The 18,219-nt window shown below is 31.2% G+C and overlaps 2 protein-coding genes across 4 annotated transcripts; both read right to left on the minus strand.

Moving 5' to 3' along the window:
• Positions 1-1,376: 1,376 nt before the first annotated feature.
• Positions 1,377-4,650, minus strand: LOC108477542 (SPX domain-containing protein 3-like). Its single transcript, XM_017780083.2, has 3 exons — positions 4,317-4,650; positions 3,074-3,230; positions 1,377-1,977 (listed from the first exon to the last, which is right to left on the minus strand). The coding sequence occupies exons 1-3, from the start codon at positions 4,641-4,643 to the stop codon at positions 1,595-1,597; spliced, it is 867 nt and encodes a 288-aa protein (XP_017635572.2). The 5' UTR covers positions 4,644-4,650; the 3' UTR covers positions 1,377-1,594.
• An 845-nt stretch (positions 4,651-5,495) lies between these two features.
• Positions 5,496-8,956, minus strand: LOC108476775 (uncharacterized). 3 transcript variants are annotated; one of them, XM_053023628.1, is made up of 7 exons: positions 8,593-8,956; positions 8,457-8,516; positions 8,259-8,371; positions 8,048-8,116; positions 7,391-7,442; positions 7,091-7,181; positions 5,496-5,817 (listed from the first exon to the last, which is right to left on the minus strand). In XM_053023628.1, exons 1-7 carry the CDS (start codon positions 8,878-8,880, stop codon positions 5,726-5,728), a joined length of 765 nt encoding a protein of 254 aa, XP_052879588.1. In that variant the 5' UTR covers positions 8,881-8,956; the 3' UTR covers positions 5,496-5,725. The 3 variants fall into 3 exon arrangements, with proteins under 3 accessions (XP_052879588.1, XP_052879589.1, XP_052879590.1); XM_053023629.1 differs by having other exon boundaries at positions 7,035-7,181; positions 8,593-8,954; XM_053023630.1 differs by having other exon boundaries at positions 8,616-8,741.
• Between the last annotated feature and the right edge of the window lie 9,263 nt (positions 8,957-18,219).

The following is an 18,219-nucleotide window of genomic DNA, read 5'->3' on the forward strand; positions in this document are numbered from 1 at the left end:
TCACGAAGTGAGTGTAAAATAATATAATATATTTTAATTATTTACTATTATTCAGTTTATTACTCACAAAAAAATCAATTAATCAATTTAATGATTGTCATTCAAGTTAAGACGAAAATTTTAAAATTTGAAAAGTATAAGGACCAAGAATGATCAAATCCGAAAACATGAGCTAAATGTATAAAACTAATAGTAGAATAAATTAAGCACTAGCTTGAAACAAAAACGAGGTTAAATTTAAAAGATTTTTTAATATATATGAATCAAAATTTAAACGTGTGGTACACATTGCATGAATAATTTAAATTAAATACGTTAAATCTAAATTGTTCATGCAATATATAGATAGTGTTTAAAATTTAAATAATGCATTTTAAATATACTCTACTTTATATCTAAACTATCATTTAACATTTAAACTAAAGTTACGCTGTTAAAATAACCTAATCAATATAATACCAATAAGTTGAAAACTTGAAGGTTTTAAAGTTTAAACACTAATTTAAAATTCGAACTATAGTTGAGGACGTTTATGGCAATTAACCTAAAAGAGAGAAAATTGATGGAAGAAAACCTTGATTAATTATCATAAGCATATCGATATATTTATGTTTTTTTTTTTTTGCATTCTATTACATTAAAGAAATCACATTAAAATTGACGATTTAGTATTAATTCGATTAGTATGGGCATTGTTATCAATACAAAATGGCGTGGGTTTAAGTGTACTAAAGCACATTATCTTCCTATTTATAGGTAAGGGAGGACTATGTGTAAAACATTGTATCAAAAAGAGCCACATATAATAAAAAAATATCACATTAAAATTTAATATACTTTTAGTATAAGTAATTATATTACAAAACATTAAATGGGCAAGCGAAATGAATTACAAACACAAACATCAATCTTTGAACCTAATGTAAATCAATTTTAACTCTTTTTTTTTTTCATATTACAATCTCTTTTGTAAAAATAAAATGTATTATCTAAAAATTGGCCCTTAAATTATATCTCAATTTTCTATTAGTTTTTTTCTTTTGTCAAAAGTGGACTATAAACTATCAATTTTGTCTTAATTTATCTAAAACAAAATATCAGTCAATCATTACACGTCACATTCTTAAAAGATTTCATAAACTTTTTAGATAAAATGAGACAAAATTGGGTAATAATATCATATAGACCATATTGCATTTGCTCCCTTTATTTAAAAAGTGCAATTTGGTCCCTATCATTAGATCAAAAAGTAAATTGATTTTTTTGTTAAAAAATTTATCTATTTGTATAATTAAAAATTGGCGCAGTTGACAAAATAACCAAACAGATAGACGTGGCGTGCCACGTGTACCTTATGCTGATGTACAAGGACCAACTTTTAACAGTAGAAATTAATAAAAATTTTAATAAAATGACCAATTTACTCTTTGAGCTAACATACATGGATTAATTTGTCCATTTTTTTAGTAGAGAGGGTAAAATGCAATTAATAGTTTATGACCACTTTCTAACAAGAAAACTATGAGGACTAATCTAAAAATTAGGGTATAATATAGGGACCAATTTACGAATAAAACCCAAAATCCATAATTTCTCAAAGAATGGGGATTGGTGAGTTGAGTTGGAAGGAGTGAATGAGATGACTGTGGGGCAAGTTAAGAGGAGGCAAAGAGAAATGGTCTTTAGTAGAGCTCACTCTTCTTATTTCTTCCATGGTTAATAGGGCTACAACTGTGTTTCTAAATATCCCTTTCACTGGCTCTGTTGCTACCATTATTGCTCCTTTTTGTTCCTTTGTTTCTTCTTTATCTTCTTCAATGGGGAATAATACTTCATCAATGATGTTTTCGCATTCTTTAACCAGCTTTGAAACGAGATCGGTCGTGAAAAATGGTTGCTTCAGCACTTTTTGGATGAAGGGCAACCGTAATAACCCACCTGTTCGCTTGTCATATTTCTTCAATATCTTTGCCAACCCTACAAATTCCCAACCATTGTTAATCAAATGGAAATGCTTAATTATTTAAGAAATATTAATTGTGATTACACCTGCAAATTGGGCTTTGGTTTAACTGGTTTAGGGTTGAGTCAATTCGAGTTCTAAAGTAGGAGCGAAGTCAAAATTTCTTTTAGGAGATGCCTAGATTAAAGTATATGTTTTTGTAGGAGTTAAAATGTAATTTTTACACATATATTGATTATATTTTTTGGTTTACAAAAGGATTAAATCGAAATGCTAGTATTTTGGGGGACATGCTATAATTTTATCATATTAACTTAAGATTTTATAAATTTTGAGGATCTAAAACAATAATTTCTCATTTTAGGGAAGGCAATGCCCTTGCCTCCCTCCTCCCTTCACCCCTGTCCAAGGTGGTTTGAATTGGATATCGGACCGATGGGATTGGGAACCAGCAAATACATTGTTCCAGAGAAAGAGGTTACACTAGTTAACTTGCAAACTAGTATGAACCAGTTGAATCGAGCTGAAAAATCATTTGAATCGATATTTTTTTATTTTTAAATTTTTTTTAAAATTTATTTAATCAAATTGGACCAATCGATTAGACTGAAAACCAATGGTATGAGTGATTCGATCACTAGTCTAGTTATAAAAATATTAATAATTTCGATTTGAGTCAAATTTATATTCAATTCATTTTAGGGTGAGAAACATTTTGAATTTGGGTTAATTTGAAATTTGGATAATTCCAATAGTTTTGTCTTTTAGGTTTGAGCATGATGAAGGTAAAAGAAAAAGCTAGATTCATTTTGGGTGTAGAAGGCCTTCCCACTCCTTTACATTCACCCAAAAGTTTGAGGACTGAGTTTTTTGGAGTTTTTTGGGCTGAGTCGTAACAAGTTTTATGATCATCTCATATTTTGATCATTCCAAATTTATTTATTTGAGTTATTTTGCATCATTTCTAAATCATACTTTTTTAAGCTTAGATCAATTTGAATTTAAGTTCATTTGATTTCGGATTACAATCAGATTTAAATTCATATTGAGTTTTGTATTTCATGCCTAAATAGACACATCTAATTGTTTTAGTATTGAAAGTAAAAGTACCTGTGAAATTGATGTTGCTGTAATTCTCTAAGAGGACCATTTCGCCATGAAAATCGACAATGTCATTTCTAATTTCGGCCATTTCATCATTGTACTCAGTCCTACTTCCATTGGAGCTCCATTTATCCATCACTGTCTTAATCCTCTGTTGCAGTTCCTGAATCCATATTTTGCATTAAAATGGTAGTAAATATTAATAGATATTCTTACTTTGTATTCAAAAGAAAACTCTCTACATAAGTACTTGTGTTTGATGTGCCATTTTGAAATTTAGTATATTTATATTTTGGTCACTCAACTTCAAAAAGTTATAAAATGATTACTGAGTTATTCAAAAATTTTTATTTAAGTCACTAGGCTGTTAAAATCGTTACTACATGGTCTTCTCTGTTTGTATCATATGCACCAATCAAAAGTTCTCCTGCCCCTTCTCTTCTACAATTCAATTTTTTTCATGAAACAACATTGAATGTCACGAATCTGCAAATCAAAATCCAAACAACTTTCTTCTTCGATCTCAGTCAGGTCGGCTTCGATTTAAGGTATATTTTTCTATTCATTGATGGATACTGATCCACCGTACCGATCATCAAATCGTCACTTGAAGCTTGCTAGCCAAAGTTTTTTTAAAAAATACTTAACAGCCCAATGATTTAAATAAAAATTTTCGAATAATTTAGGGACTATTTTGTAACTTTTTAAGTTGAGTGATGAAAATATAATTTTTTTTTAAAACTTATTATTAAAGCACGTTTTAAAATTCAAGCTTTTGACTACTTATTATTAAATTTTGGGTCATTTAATTTAGTATCAATATTGTGGAAATTTGACACAAAATGCATACATAATTCAATACGAAATTTCAAAATTAATTATGTTTAGAAAATAAGTTAAGGACAGCTTTTCAATTAAAATTATTTAATACAATTTGCATAAGTAATCTACTTTGTTGATAATATACACGCAATTCGTGCCTTGTAATTACATCAATGATATATGTACATACATATTATATATATAAGGGGCAAAGTAAAAAAAAAAAAATTGTATTGAGGCCAAAATGAAATTAAAAAAATTTAGGAAGAGGCAACGTTAAAAAAAATCCATTCTAAAATGGTCTAAATTGAATGAATAATTCTTAACTTTAAAACTAAAAAGATTAAAATTGAACTCTTCATTTTTAAAAGGGACCAAAATACAATTTATACTATTTAACCAAGATACGGAATCACAGACGCTTTACCTTGTGGCCGATGATGAAATCCTCTTCTTGTTCCATGAAAAACACATTAAACTTGTTGATCTCGTTGTTCAACATATACACGAATTCCGCCTTTGCTTTCCCGTACTTGGTCGGCTCTGCCGCCATGGGCAGAGCCGAAGAAATCAATTTAATGAGCTTCTTCAACTCTTTGTAACACAAAAACTGATCTCGCCATGTAGGGAACGTTTCCTCAATTTGTTGCTTTAATCTCTTCCCAAACTTCAATTTTTTTTTTTTTTTGAGTGGTAAGTTAAATGAAAAATGGGTTTTATTAGAAAAAAATGTAATTAGAATATGAAATAGCATATGCTTTGTGTATGAGAAATTCTAAGCATATTCGGTTATTGTAGTCATAGAGAGGAACATTAGAACCAATAGTAATGCTCAATTAAATTAACTTTTAATGCTTATAGTGTAAATGTAGACAAATAACTCAAGGAATTGACTAAATTTACATATTGGTGGGTTTGCATTTTATCCCCTTTATTAAAAAAAAATAGATAGATTAATTTGTGTACGTTAGATCAAATAATAGATTGGTCCTTTTTGTTGAAAGTTTCGTCCATTTCTACTATTAAAAACTAATGTGATTGATAGAATAACTAAACAGTTACATGTGGCGTTCCACGAGTACCACATGCTAACATTAAAAATGGATGAAAATTTTAATAGAATGATCAGTTTGCTCTTTAATCTAACGTACATTGACTAATTTGCCCAATTTTTTTAATAGAAAGAACAAAATGCAATTTGATTCTTAGTATAAAAGGCCTCCATGGTACTTTATTGGTTTTGAAATTATTAAAGTGGAGGGAATTATATGATAAAATCATGATTTTGGTCCCTTTGGCTTATATTTGAATTTCGCATAATTTCATCATTTATTTTTATAATATCATTAGTTAGTCCAAATAATGTAGTGTGATGAGTTAGAATGGTTTTTTTGAAGAATAAAATTCACGCCAGCATTTTAATCGGAGTAAGTAACAATAGAGGCCGAACGGAGGGGCAATGACATTGGTCCCTTGGTTAAATTAAAAAATTATTTTTTAGCTCCACCCAAAAATCAAACCATTTAAATTGAGCCTTTTTAGTTCTTTGTTTAATAGAAAATTACATTTTTGGTCCCTTAAAGAAATTAATAATTCAGTTCAAACCTTTCTAACACAACGTTTTTAGCTTTGGCCACCTCAAAATTTTACAATTGTATATTCCCCCAAAAAAAATGCTAGTTACACATTAATTAACAATATTAACTATTTAGATTAACTAAAGAAATTACAAAAATAGATTGAGAAAATTATACCAAATTAAAGTCTAAGTTGGTTCTAAATTGCTTATTCAATAAAATTTGCCTTACCCAGAAAAACTAAATTAAAACATAGAGGTTAAATACAAAATTTGAATATAGTAGAGGGACCAAACTCAGAACTTGACCGAGTTATAACCGGTGGTGCCAGGTGTTTTGCTCTGGTTGGGGCTGTGACACAGATAAAAATGAACGGTTGTTAGTCTAGTGTAAGCAAAATAAAGAGAGATTTGAAGAGGGGAAGATTATGATTTTGAGGGGAATCTCCTCCGAATGGAAGTACTTTTATTCTACTTGTAACAATTGGCCAAGAAAAGTTTATACTACTTTTAACAAAACAACAATTCAAGTATTTTATTCTCTCAATTTTAAAATAGATTTTAATTAGTTTTTGTATGTTTGATCGAAAAGTAATTTATTTTTCTATTAAAATTTCATTATTTGTATTGATAAAAACTGGTTTGGTCAATAAAATAATCGAACAATGACACATAGCATGCTATATATACCTCATACTGATGTACAATGATCAATTTTTAATATTAAAAATGAATGAAATTTTTAATAAAATGATTAGATTACTTTTTGATATAACCTATTAAAACTAATTTGCCTATTGCTTGAGTAATAGGGACAAAATGTAACTTAGCTTCCATGATACTTTGCAACTTGCTTGAAGGTTACATTAAGACTAAATGCTTAAATTGGGACTTAGACTTAATCTTCTAGGGATTGATCATATATAAAAGGCAAATCTTTCAAAATGATTATATAAAGGTCAATCCTTCACAATAGTGTTCAAATGAAAGCTAAATCTTTCAAAATGATCAATTAAGGACTAAAATTTTTCAAAAATGCTCAAATAGAGACTTTTCAAATGTCATATTTTGAGTTTTAAATTATTTTTTTTTCAAATAAGATTTTATTCAACTATTACATGTGCGTTCTATTCTAATCGCATCATATTCCCCTAATTTTTATTACAAATTTGACCCTTATTTGGAGCAAACCTCTAAATGGTTCAGCAAAGCACTAATTTGAGCATTTAGCATTAATAATATACCCTTTCCTCTTTATCCTATCATAAGCCTCTTAAATTTGTAGTCAACACCTACATATTCAACTCTTTGAGTTAAATGGTATTATTTTTCATAAATATAAGAGAACTAAAAGGAAATCTGGGATCCTAATTGTTCATATGTCACCCCAAGTGCAAGATTTTAACATTTTCTGTTCTTGGTTCTTTCCAGTTTGGTTTAATGGAAAATTTTGCAGCAAAATCACTTAGGTAGACTAGGAGTTGCAATTGTTAAGCACTACTTCATATGCACTCTCAAATTCATATTCCCTAAACTCTACATAAAACACAAGGATTTGGTTATCCTTACAAGGTATTATCAATCAACAAATTCTTCAGGTGAAAAATCGATGTCCAGTGGTGTACCCTTTCTAAGTTTTTCTTGCAAATCAATCTGTTTCGGCAAAACAATCTCAATGTCCTCACCGGAAATGGCAAAGTATCTCTCTAGTAATATCTGCAGTAAGAACAAAAAAAAAAAAAAATAATAATAATAATAATAATAATAATAATAAGAGGTATAAGAAGAAAATGAACGACATCAAAATTGAAATCCATGGTCTTCTTTACAAATTAAACCAAAAGTTCACTACAACCATGAATCACCATTGAAGAAGTATACTATTATCGTTTTTCAATCATAAAAAAGAGAAAAATGCTACAGACCACAGCAGCATATGCATCGGAGGTTTTTTGGCGTGCAGACTTGTTGAGACCCCTGAAAGACAAGTGAAAGAATTATGCTCCAGTTCAGACATCAAGAAGAAAAAATTTCAAAGATACAGAAATATCATGACCCAGAACGTTATGCCTTTGCAATTGTCCTCTTTTCATAACAAGTCGTAGGCATCAACAAACCTAACATGCTAGGCCATGTTGCAAGGCACCAACAGGTGCGTCTTCACAGATTTGAACTCGTGGCCTTACACACAAATGAGCAATACAACAGTCAATCAATTAGTATAGTGGAGAGCATTCTTTTGCATGCAAAGGATCTATGTATATCCAAAAAGGACAATTTCGACATGCTAGGCCGGGTCATGAGGCACAATCTGCAATTGTCCTCTTCTCATAATCACAAATCTTCAATATAAGGACCCGACCTAGCACACTAGTCCACCTTGTGAGGCACAAACAGATGCGCGTGGCCTTACACACAAATGAGTGCACTCTGCAATATGACCAACACTCAATTAGTATAGTGGAGTGCATTCTTTGGCATGCAAAGGATCTATGTGTATCCAAAAGGGACAATTTTGGAGACACAGCCGTCAGAGTCGTGATTTGGACAGGAAATATCAAATTGGGGAAACTTATTTGTACAAGTTAATCATCCTGTAAGCAGCTTCTGATGATGTCCCATGTTCATCTTGTAGATACACTCTCCAACCCCTGAGTTTGAGTAAAGCAATTGAGACACACACACAAAAAAAAAAAAAAAAGTGATTTTTTATGCAAATTAAGACCAACCCAAATGGTTGAAGCAAATACACAAACAGTTTGGACTTCAAGCGAGAAACATAAAAAAAATTACCTCTCGGCAGCTCGAACCGCTAGCCGTCCGGCAATACTACGAACTTTGTTCGATTGAGGGGTCTCCTTTCCATCCCAAGATTTAGGGATTCCAATTATAAATTCATCAACCTCCTACAATATATATAACTCTACCATTACAACGAAAATTTGCATTTAAAAAGCTTCGAATTAAAAGAGAGAAAGTAAATTTTTTAACCTCTCTTTCAGCCATGTCAAGCAGTTGTAGCTCAAGTTTTTGTCCTCTCAATTTCAAAACCTATAAAGATACAGAAACAGGGAAAACATCGAACAGGTAGTAAACTGAAAACCAAATTGAATGATGTTATTAGTACCGTGAGTGGACGAACGGAGAAACCTTTGCTAAGGGCAAGACCGGTACGTGATGAACCCAAATCCACGCCTAGGCTGAACCCTACTGTACATTGTGGATTGGTTTTACGGCGAAGGGCATTTGGGGGGAATTCTTGGAGAGACGACGACAAGGCATTGGGTTTCGGATTATAATTACGGATTAGGGTTGAGAAATAAGGAAGAAAAAATGGGGATTTTGAGAAGATTAGGTTAGGGTTGGTTTTAGATGGATTGAAAAATGGATGTGATTGCAATCGCGGTGAAGACATTGGAGATTGAGTGTCATACACTAAAGCCCCCTAGCTTCCCTATCCAAGCAGAAAATTGTTGGGGGATTTTAAAACATGATCCCTCTATAACGAGTAAATTTAAGATTTACTATTTATACTTTAGTTGTTGCACTAGAGTCGAATTACATTTTGTCCCTTCTGCTAAAAATTGAATAAAGTAGTCCCTCTAAGTTAGATCAAAGAGTAAATTGGTTATTCTTTTAAAAATTTCATCAATTCCGATTGTTAAAAATTTATTCATGTACATCAACATGAGGTACATGTGACACGTCACGTGTTATTATTTTGTTATTTTTTTAATCATGCCAATTTTTACTTTTTAATAGTAGTATTGAATCAATTTTTAACTAGAAATGACCAAATTGCTCTTTGATCTAATGTACAAGGATTAATTTGCCCATTTTTTAGTAAAGGAGGCAAAATGCAATTTGACACACAATATAGGGGCCTCTCTGGCATTTTTACCCAATAATTTGACATAATTTGGTTCCTATACATAATATCATTAGTTAGTAGAAATGCTAACTACTTGAACTAACTAATGTTATAGTAAAATTAAAGATAAAAGTACCGGGTAGGTCTTTTATTATAAGAATAAAATCAAATTAACTCATATATTATTAAATAGATTAATTTAGTCCATATATTATTAAAAATAATAAACTATGATCGAATTTTAACATAATTAACATTTATAATTTAAAAAATCATTTATTGTTTAAATTTTTAAATTTTTTATGGTCTTAAAATGAAACATTTTGTTTAAATTTGAAATACAAATGAAAAACTAAAAATTTTTGTGTCATTTTTAAAATATATGACAAAATTATGAGTTAAAGGATATGAGAGGTTTTTGTATTAGGGGACTGAATCAAATTAATTCTTTTATTATTAAATGGATCAATTTAGTTTATGTACTATAAAAAGGATTAAATAAGTCCAAATTGTAAATGAGTTTAAATTTACTACATAAAAATACCTTGAAAATTATTTTTTTCAATTGCAGTTCAATTCCAAACACAAAATTTCATTTATAGAACCATAAAAACTTTAAAAATATTAACTTTGTGAAATATTAAATGACGTTTTTTATGCAATAAACGTTAACTATATTCCAATTTAGCCTTGTTTGATTCCTTTTAATAGTAGAGGGACTAAATTGATCCATTTAATAGCAGAAGGATTAATTTGATTAGATACCTATAATATAGGGACCTCTCAGGTATGTTCACCCAAAATTATGTTAAATTCATGCAAATTCACCTAGTTAAGGTGGGCTTCCTTGCTTTCCACATTAGAACCAATGGGCTCCATTGACGTCGAGTTGGCCGTCTCTTTAACCGGGTTATTTTGAAATACCACTTGGGCTTTTGGCGTGGACGTTGCCCTCCTACTAAGCCTTGTAGAGGGAAGAATGATAAAAACACCTTTCAAGTCCCTCTCAATTTTGATATTAAGCAAGTTGATCCCTTTCAAAAAAAATTGAAGTAATTTAAACTGTGAATTTCGAAAGTAAGCAACTAAGTACTATTAATTACTAGAATTCTACTTGTAAAATTAAAAGGTTTTATATGTGTTAAAAACATGATCTATTAAAATATGTTTAGATCGAAATTTTATAAATTCTCCTTTTGATCGAGATATAAGGTTAAAATATGCTATAAGTTTTGTACTCTTCACAAATTTAGAATTTAGTCTTTGTACTTTTTTTTTAGGAATTTAGTCTATCTACTTTCGATATTCAAATCCAACTATTAACACAATTAAAATTATTTTGCTAAATTTAGATTTTTACAACTTCATTTTTTAATCACATGACTACTAAGTGAATATTTTTGTTAGAAGTTTTGTCTTATTTTAAAGCTCTAGTTTTTGTTCATTTGTATCAAACTTAAAGTTTTCTTATGTATGAGAAATTTCAATTGACAACGCACGCACACACACAAAAAAAATAATCTTATTTTGACAAGGCACATATGGCTTCTTCTTTATTTGAATAATATTATTACATATTCTGATTATATCTGCTATTTTTAATAGAATGCCTAGAACTACCCATAGTCCCTCCCCAACCCATGAATAGGAGGATAATGCGCTTCAACACACTTGAACTCATGTCTTCCTATATTAACAACAATATACATGTCAATCGAGCTAATACTCCATCAACCATATATGAATATCTTTAAAATCAATCATACTTTGGAATATAATATTCATAGTATGCTCCTCAGCACTAACTTGTATGAATGAATCACATAAAATTTCATTTCACCAAAAAAACTACCTAAATGGTAGATAATAAGCAACTTATCTTAATGAAAGTTGGTCCATTATATTCTTTATCTTAATCAAGTTCTTAGCTAATTGAGAGATCCAAGAAAAAATGCACCCTAAATTAAGGCCCTTGGTTTAATTGGATCACCAAATTGGAAAGCTTAACTTGTCAAGTCCATTGCGTAATGAGTAGGCGTGATCTAGCAAATTAGCAATGCCTAAGAATATTAAGAAACAAGATTTAGTCCTAGAATTTGGTGTTTTCTTTAATTTGGTCTCCAATTCTTTTTGTTCACACTAGTCTCGAAATTTGATAAATTTTGTAATTTGATACATAAACTTAGACTCCGTTAATGTGTGATGATATGATATTTTGAGATTGTGTCATATTACTACTTGAAAATTTTAAAATATATATATAATTAGAGGCAAATCTAGGTGGGCTGGCAAGTGCCCGACCCCTCTAAAATATAAATTTGCTATTTAGGCCCTTAATTTTTAAAATTTTAAATTAATAAAAGTAAAATTACACTTTTATCCCTTAAAATTATAAAAATTTGATTTAATTTTTAAAAATTAAAAAGATATACCCTATAAAAATTAAAATTTCATCTAACCCTAAAAATTGTTCGGCTTCACCCTGTATATAATACAAAAAATTATATTATATTATATTAATATTTACTTGGAGAAGTGATTAAAGTTCTTGTTTGGCATCTAGATGACATGGATTTGACAATTTGATTTAGATTTCATTTATTACATAAATGGTAATAATGAAATGCATATATCATAGACAAATTAGATGAGATTCAATATAATATATATTAAAAATATAAAACACAAATTTTTAAATCCAAAAATATTTTAAGAATTTTAAATTTATTACTAAATTGGCATCTAACAAATAATGGATTTGAGAAATTATCATAAATGTTATATTTTTAAATGGTTTACTACTCAATTTATATTATTTTTAAAATCCAAATTCTGAAATCCTAGTTTTCAAGTGCTACCTTAAGAAAATCCAAATTCAAGGATCAAGTTAGAAAAAGAACTACAAAGTTTCGGGATTATTGTGGACTAAAAAAAAGTTTAGAGACTAAGATGATATAAACTATCAGGTTCAAGGACTAAATGATACTTTATCCCTAAGAAAAAAATATGGGAACTAATTGTTGTGCCGACCTTTTCAAAGTTTCACAAAAGTCCCCCACTAGAACCCACCATTTAGACCCACTACTTAGTGCATTTCGACCCATTTTAAACCAGGAAATTTCTCATTATGAAGAAAAATACATGATTTTTGGTTTACAGCACCAAGAGTTTGAAAAAAAGATTAAAAAGATTTGATCTTCTTCACCTAGAAATTACATGGGGTCTTATCAATTGACAATTTCTAAGACACTTGTTGTTAATTAGCCCCTTTGGTGAAACTCAAGCAAAGTAAGATTAATCAATTTGTAATTTTTAGAGTGCAGTGAAATCTTTTTAACTCAATGGTTGAAATAAAAAGGGAGAAAAAAGCATTAATTAACCGTTGATCATGTCACATAGAATTTATATTTAGAAATGTGAGTTTACCTTTTAGCCAATTCAATCGGTTTTCAACATTAAAGGAGGAAAATAGATTTCCAAAGAAAAGTAACGTATTCGATAACCAATTTAACAGATTTCATCTCGTCAGCATAATTTTCTAATTTCTAAATTGACTTGATCAAATGGCTATAGTTGCCTCATTTTTGTTTTTAACAATAATAGTTTACTTATTTTCAGATATGGTTACATGGTTTAGAAAAGTCAGGTGTCAAAGGAATTTTTTACTCAAATCATGTCCAAAAGTCAAATTTCCAATCAATTTCAAGGGTGGTGTTATATATGTAAAACCAATCATTAAGGGGGGGTTGAAACATAAAAAAGGATGAGCTAAGGGTTTGCTTTGTAATTTAACCTAACATGCAGGAAACGATACGTATATGCTTTTTGCCTTCATTTCCATGATTTTATGAGGAAGCATTAGTAGGGTAACAAGTAAATTAATCCGTCTTTAATTTGTACATTTGACTTCAAATCATCTAAAATTTTCATTTGTAGTCCAAAAACCCTTCTTTTTTTTTTTTTTTGGGGAAGGTTAATTGAAAATACATGCTTGACCATATGGGATTATCAGTTTTCTTTGGTATCTTAAATATATTCCCGGGAAACAAGCAGAATTTTTACATAGTAATCAAAAGGGTAATAGGAGGTTAATTGAAAATACATGCTTGACCCTATGGGATTATCAGTTTTCTTTGGTATCTTAAATATATTCCCGGGAAACAAGCAGAATTTTTACATAGTAATCAAAAGGGTAATATAACTTTATAGTCTGTAAACTTGGCCATTAGGTCCACTTTGGTGACTAACTTGGCAATTAGGTCTATTTTGATCTTTGAACTTGACAGATATAAAAGTTTGATGACATGAAACTCTTAAGTGCTACCATTGTCAAAATTTGGTCCAATTTGATCCTTGAAGTAGGTGATGATATGGCACAATCTTAGAGTGTCACGTTATTAAAATTTGATGCAATTCAAGTTTGGAGACTAAAATAGACTCAGTTATAAAGTTAAATTTCTAAGGGAAAGTGTAGGTTTGAACCTTAGAGACAATATTGTTAAGAAGAGTAGAACATGAACTATAAAACTGACATGGAGAATACTAAAAAAAAAATAAAAGAAGTTTAGGGGCTAAAAGTTATATTAACCCTAATCAAATTCCACTTGAAACCAGCCGCCAAGAAAGCAAATCCCAAGGGCTATGAGACTCTCTAGCTAGGTTAGACACGACAGCAAGATATAAGTTACTATGTACTGCTCACAGGTTTCCCATTTCTCGTGTTGATCGACCCACCCAACATGTGCCTTTGCTTGATCTAGGGTTAATGGATTTCATGGGACCATATGGGGAATATATAAGTGAATTCAAAAGGCAAAAAAAAAGAAGGGCAAATTTCAGTCAAATTCAGCATCTTTTCTAATGGGTTTATTAAAAAAAATCACATGTGAGACACAAGTACTACCTTTGAGTGTATATGACTTATGGGAAGGGGCAAAGAAATGATGGTGTTTGTAGCGTGAACCAAAGATAATTTGTCCAAAAAGGAACAATTCTTATGTTTAGTAACCAATAAAATATATATTGCAAGTAACGCTAACATGTATATGTATATACACATAATTTCTGAATTACAAATATCAATCTGTGGAAAGATTAAATCCCACAAAAAAGGGGGGGGGGAGTTGGATGATAAGATGTCCTTATTGGGTTCACATTTGAATGAGAAGCTATTCTATGGTTACATCACAAGCCAAGGCATTAAATACGAAGAACAAAAGCAAAAGCAATACTCAGTTAAAGGTGAAGGTTGTAAGATTATTTTGGTGTGTTTTGAAAGTTATGTTGTACATCACATATATAATAAGGTAATTACATGTGATTATTTACTATTATGATAGATTAGTCTAAATTAAAAGTGATTTAATTTAGTTAAGATTTATTGAGCTTTAAATTATTAAATAAAATATGAGTAAAAAATGAATGTATATTTTTGGGGTTAACATATAAATTTAGAATTATATCAATCTGTAATTGTATAAATTTTAAAGGGATTAAAAAGATAATTTTATCATGTCGTGGGGAGGTAACTGTCTACCCGATTATCTCTGTCTGTAAGTACAAAGCTCTTCTAGTGATTAACAATGGCGGCAAGGGAAATCTATTGATTTGTACAAAGCCCCAATTTTCGTGCATGCAAACTCTTCCTTTCTATCTGTACTTATAAAGAATAACTTATCCAAGAGATTTATCTAAATAATGTTGGATAAGTTCTTTTGAATTACCCTGTATTCTAACAATTACTTTAATTATGTGCTTGCCATTAGAATACAAAGGGATAAGACAATGCTTACTTTTTCAACTTGACAAAATTTCTCAACTTAGTTCTTAATTTTTTTTTTGGTTTATATTAACCCTTGAATTTGACAATTTTTTTCAATTTTAATCCATATAATGATATGACAAGTTGAAAAAGAGGGACTAAGTTGAAAAAAAAAACTAGGAAAAGCTGCTAAGCTACATGACTAACGTGAAAAAAAGAAGAAGAAAGATTAAATTGAAAAATGTTATCAAAATTAAAAACTACATATTGCTTTATCCAAAGCCAAAATGAAGAAACTACTATAGCTTTTTTCCGGGGGAAATCCCAGTGAAAAATTATGGGTTTTGGGGTTTGTCAAAATGTGGCTTTCGTTAGGTATTGGCAGTTAAAGTTAGTGATAAAAGGTGTTGGATTCCTTGGACACAAATGGTTGTAATTTACACAAGGAGAGACAAATGTAAGTGAATGTGTTGGACTTTTTGTTTACTTCATCGTGCAATGTTGGTGGTGGCCAAAAACAATTAAGACAACACATTTGATAATTCCTTGATTTTGCACCAAGTTTATCAACCAAATTGCGACAAATTATTAATGCTTCATGTGAAATGCAGGACCTTCACATTTCAATTGCGCGGTTTGAGTTGATTATAGGTGAGATTTGTCAAAACCATTTTTTGATTTTGAAAAAACCGGGGATCGACTTTTAAAACAAAGTGTGGAGTAGGTACCAATCCTTTTGTTTAAGTGTGATTGAATCACCTAATAAAACATTTTATTTGTAACACTCCAAACCCGGCCTGGATGTTATGACCGGATCTGATGCGCCACATTGGTGCGTTCAAAACACTTAGTTTGGAAAAGCTGAGTTGGTGTTGTAAAAGATACTTTTAAAAGAAGGTTAAAGTGAATGGAAGCTGTGCACCAGGTAGGAAACTAGGAAAAAGAGGAGGTGAGTCCGTCGGACTGCTTAAGTACCAAGCTCTCTTCGGATCCAATCCTAGACATGCACACCGCCATTGCCACACTCTAACATCTTGTATAATTTTGAGAAAACCGTTTGATTATGACCATCTTAAGAAAATGATTAAGGTTGCAAAACGTTTGCTTAAATTATTTATTTTCTTGGGAAAACATTTACTTTATGAAAACTTTGCGCGTCATCGTGATCTTTTAAAAACAAGTAGATTTTATAAAACGAACCCTAGTGCTAGCCGTTTAATAATCCCCAAAATAAAATTAATTAAAAATAGCGGCCTTATTACAACTTTAAGCATAATAAAAATAAAATAATCCAAATTAAAGGCTAAACTTATTTAAAATCGTCAATCAATCTTCATGGCCACTCTGAATCCCTTGACTCCAAGTCCACCAATTCTAGGGCTCACCGCAAGGATGGAAGAGGAAGGGGTGAGTTTGGGAAAACTCGGTGTATCTGAAACCCATCCAAAGCCCAAATCAGCTCGAGCCTATTGGGCCTAAGCCCTATTCAGATAACAATTACACGATGAGGTCAAGCCCTTTTCGAATCTGATAGCAAGGCCTTAGCCCTTTTAACATAACAGTGTGGCCCATAGGCCCGTTCAATAACATGAGTAACAACAAGAATAATGAATGCAAGCCCATCCGGGAGACTACTCAACCCACCAACCGCTACACCGCCTGTACCAACCCTACACACCATGTGGGAATATCTCAACCCACCCAAATTTCTACACACCATTGTTGCAACAACGCACTCAAATTTCATCGATTGAGGCAAAACCTCCAAGACGTGGTTGAACCACTTTCAGACTTCCTCCATTAATACCCCAATCCCATGCAATGATATTAATAAATGCATATCATGCAAAATACATGTAGTAATCAATCATGCGTTCACCAATTTAAACCCTAGGGGTATATTGGTAATTTTACTATTTAGGGTAATTCGGTAATTTTGCTCTTTAGGGTAATTTCAGTAATTTTGCTCTTTAGGGGTAATTTCGTGATCTAAGCTACTACACAAGCTAATTCAGTAATTTTATCGGTTTTATGCAATTTGATTCTCCCATCTAACCGACAGGCTACTTTGCCCACCTCTTGCCCATATTGGTAGTAAGCCCATTGGGCCCGCTTTTGGCCCATCGAGGCCCTTTTCCTGAGTACGTTGATCGTCACACAAACTTACTTACCACTTTGCGGTGCTAGATCTAATAATTACTCTATGTCTTGAGAGCATTCGCATACTCACAAGCCTATGAAATGCTTGAATTTGGCATTTAAACTTTTTGAATTGAACTAAAGAAGGGTGTTGTGACACACTGTTTCATGACGATCGCTCTGAGATCCCTTACGATGTCCTACAATTATTCATCACCATTTTTAGCATACAAGTTATGCTTAACAAACTCAAAATCCACCCTACCTTATTCTACCAAAGAACCCTTATTGACCATAAGTTGCTTACCTTCACGGGGTCCAATAATACGATTCAAGCTTATCCAAGTCGATACTCCAAGCCTCGCTGCTCCTCCAAAGTTGTCTATATCACACACCAAGTCACACTTGCCCACAAGGGCAAAATAGTTATTTAACACCCTAGGGGCAAAATGGTAATTTTACCCTACAAGGGTATTTCGATAATTTTACCCTACAGGGGTATTTTAGTAATTTTTCAAACCATGGGTATTTTGGTAATTTTATAAACAAAGGGTATTTTAGTAATTTTACAAACTAGGGGTATTTTGGTGATTTTATAAACCAAGGGTATTTTGGTAATTACGTAAATTGAGGGTAAAACAAGAATTACAGAATCGGAGTACTTTGGTAATTTTACAAGTCGAGGCATTTCAGAATTGGTAAACTAAAGTATTCTAAACATGGATAACAATACGAATGGGCCTAAAGCCTATTCTCATTGAAATAGACCCACACTTTCGTGTGGCCCTTTTAGCCCAAACCTAGCCACGATATTCGATTCACCTAGCCTAGTCCAATATTTACTACACAATCAAACAACTTATCCAATTGGGCCCAGAGGCCCATTGGGCCCATATGGCCCCTTTCATTATCGCAGACCAAGTAGCAATCCAACAACAAGAGTAGTGATAAATACACACCTGATAGGAGACTGGAGTTAATCC

The sequence above is a fragment of the Gossypium arboreum genome, chromosome 12 (assembly GCF_025698485.1).
Source record: "Gossypium arboreum isolate Shixiya-1 chromosome 12, ASM2569848v2, whole genome shotgun sequence".
Classification (NCBI taxonomy): domain Eukaryota; kingdom Viridiplantae; phylum Streptophyta; class Magnoliopsida; order Malvales; family Malvaceae; genus Gossypium; species Gossypium arboreum.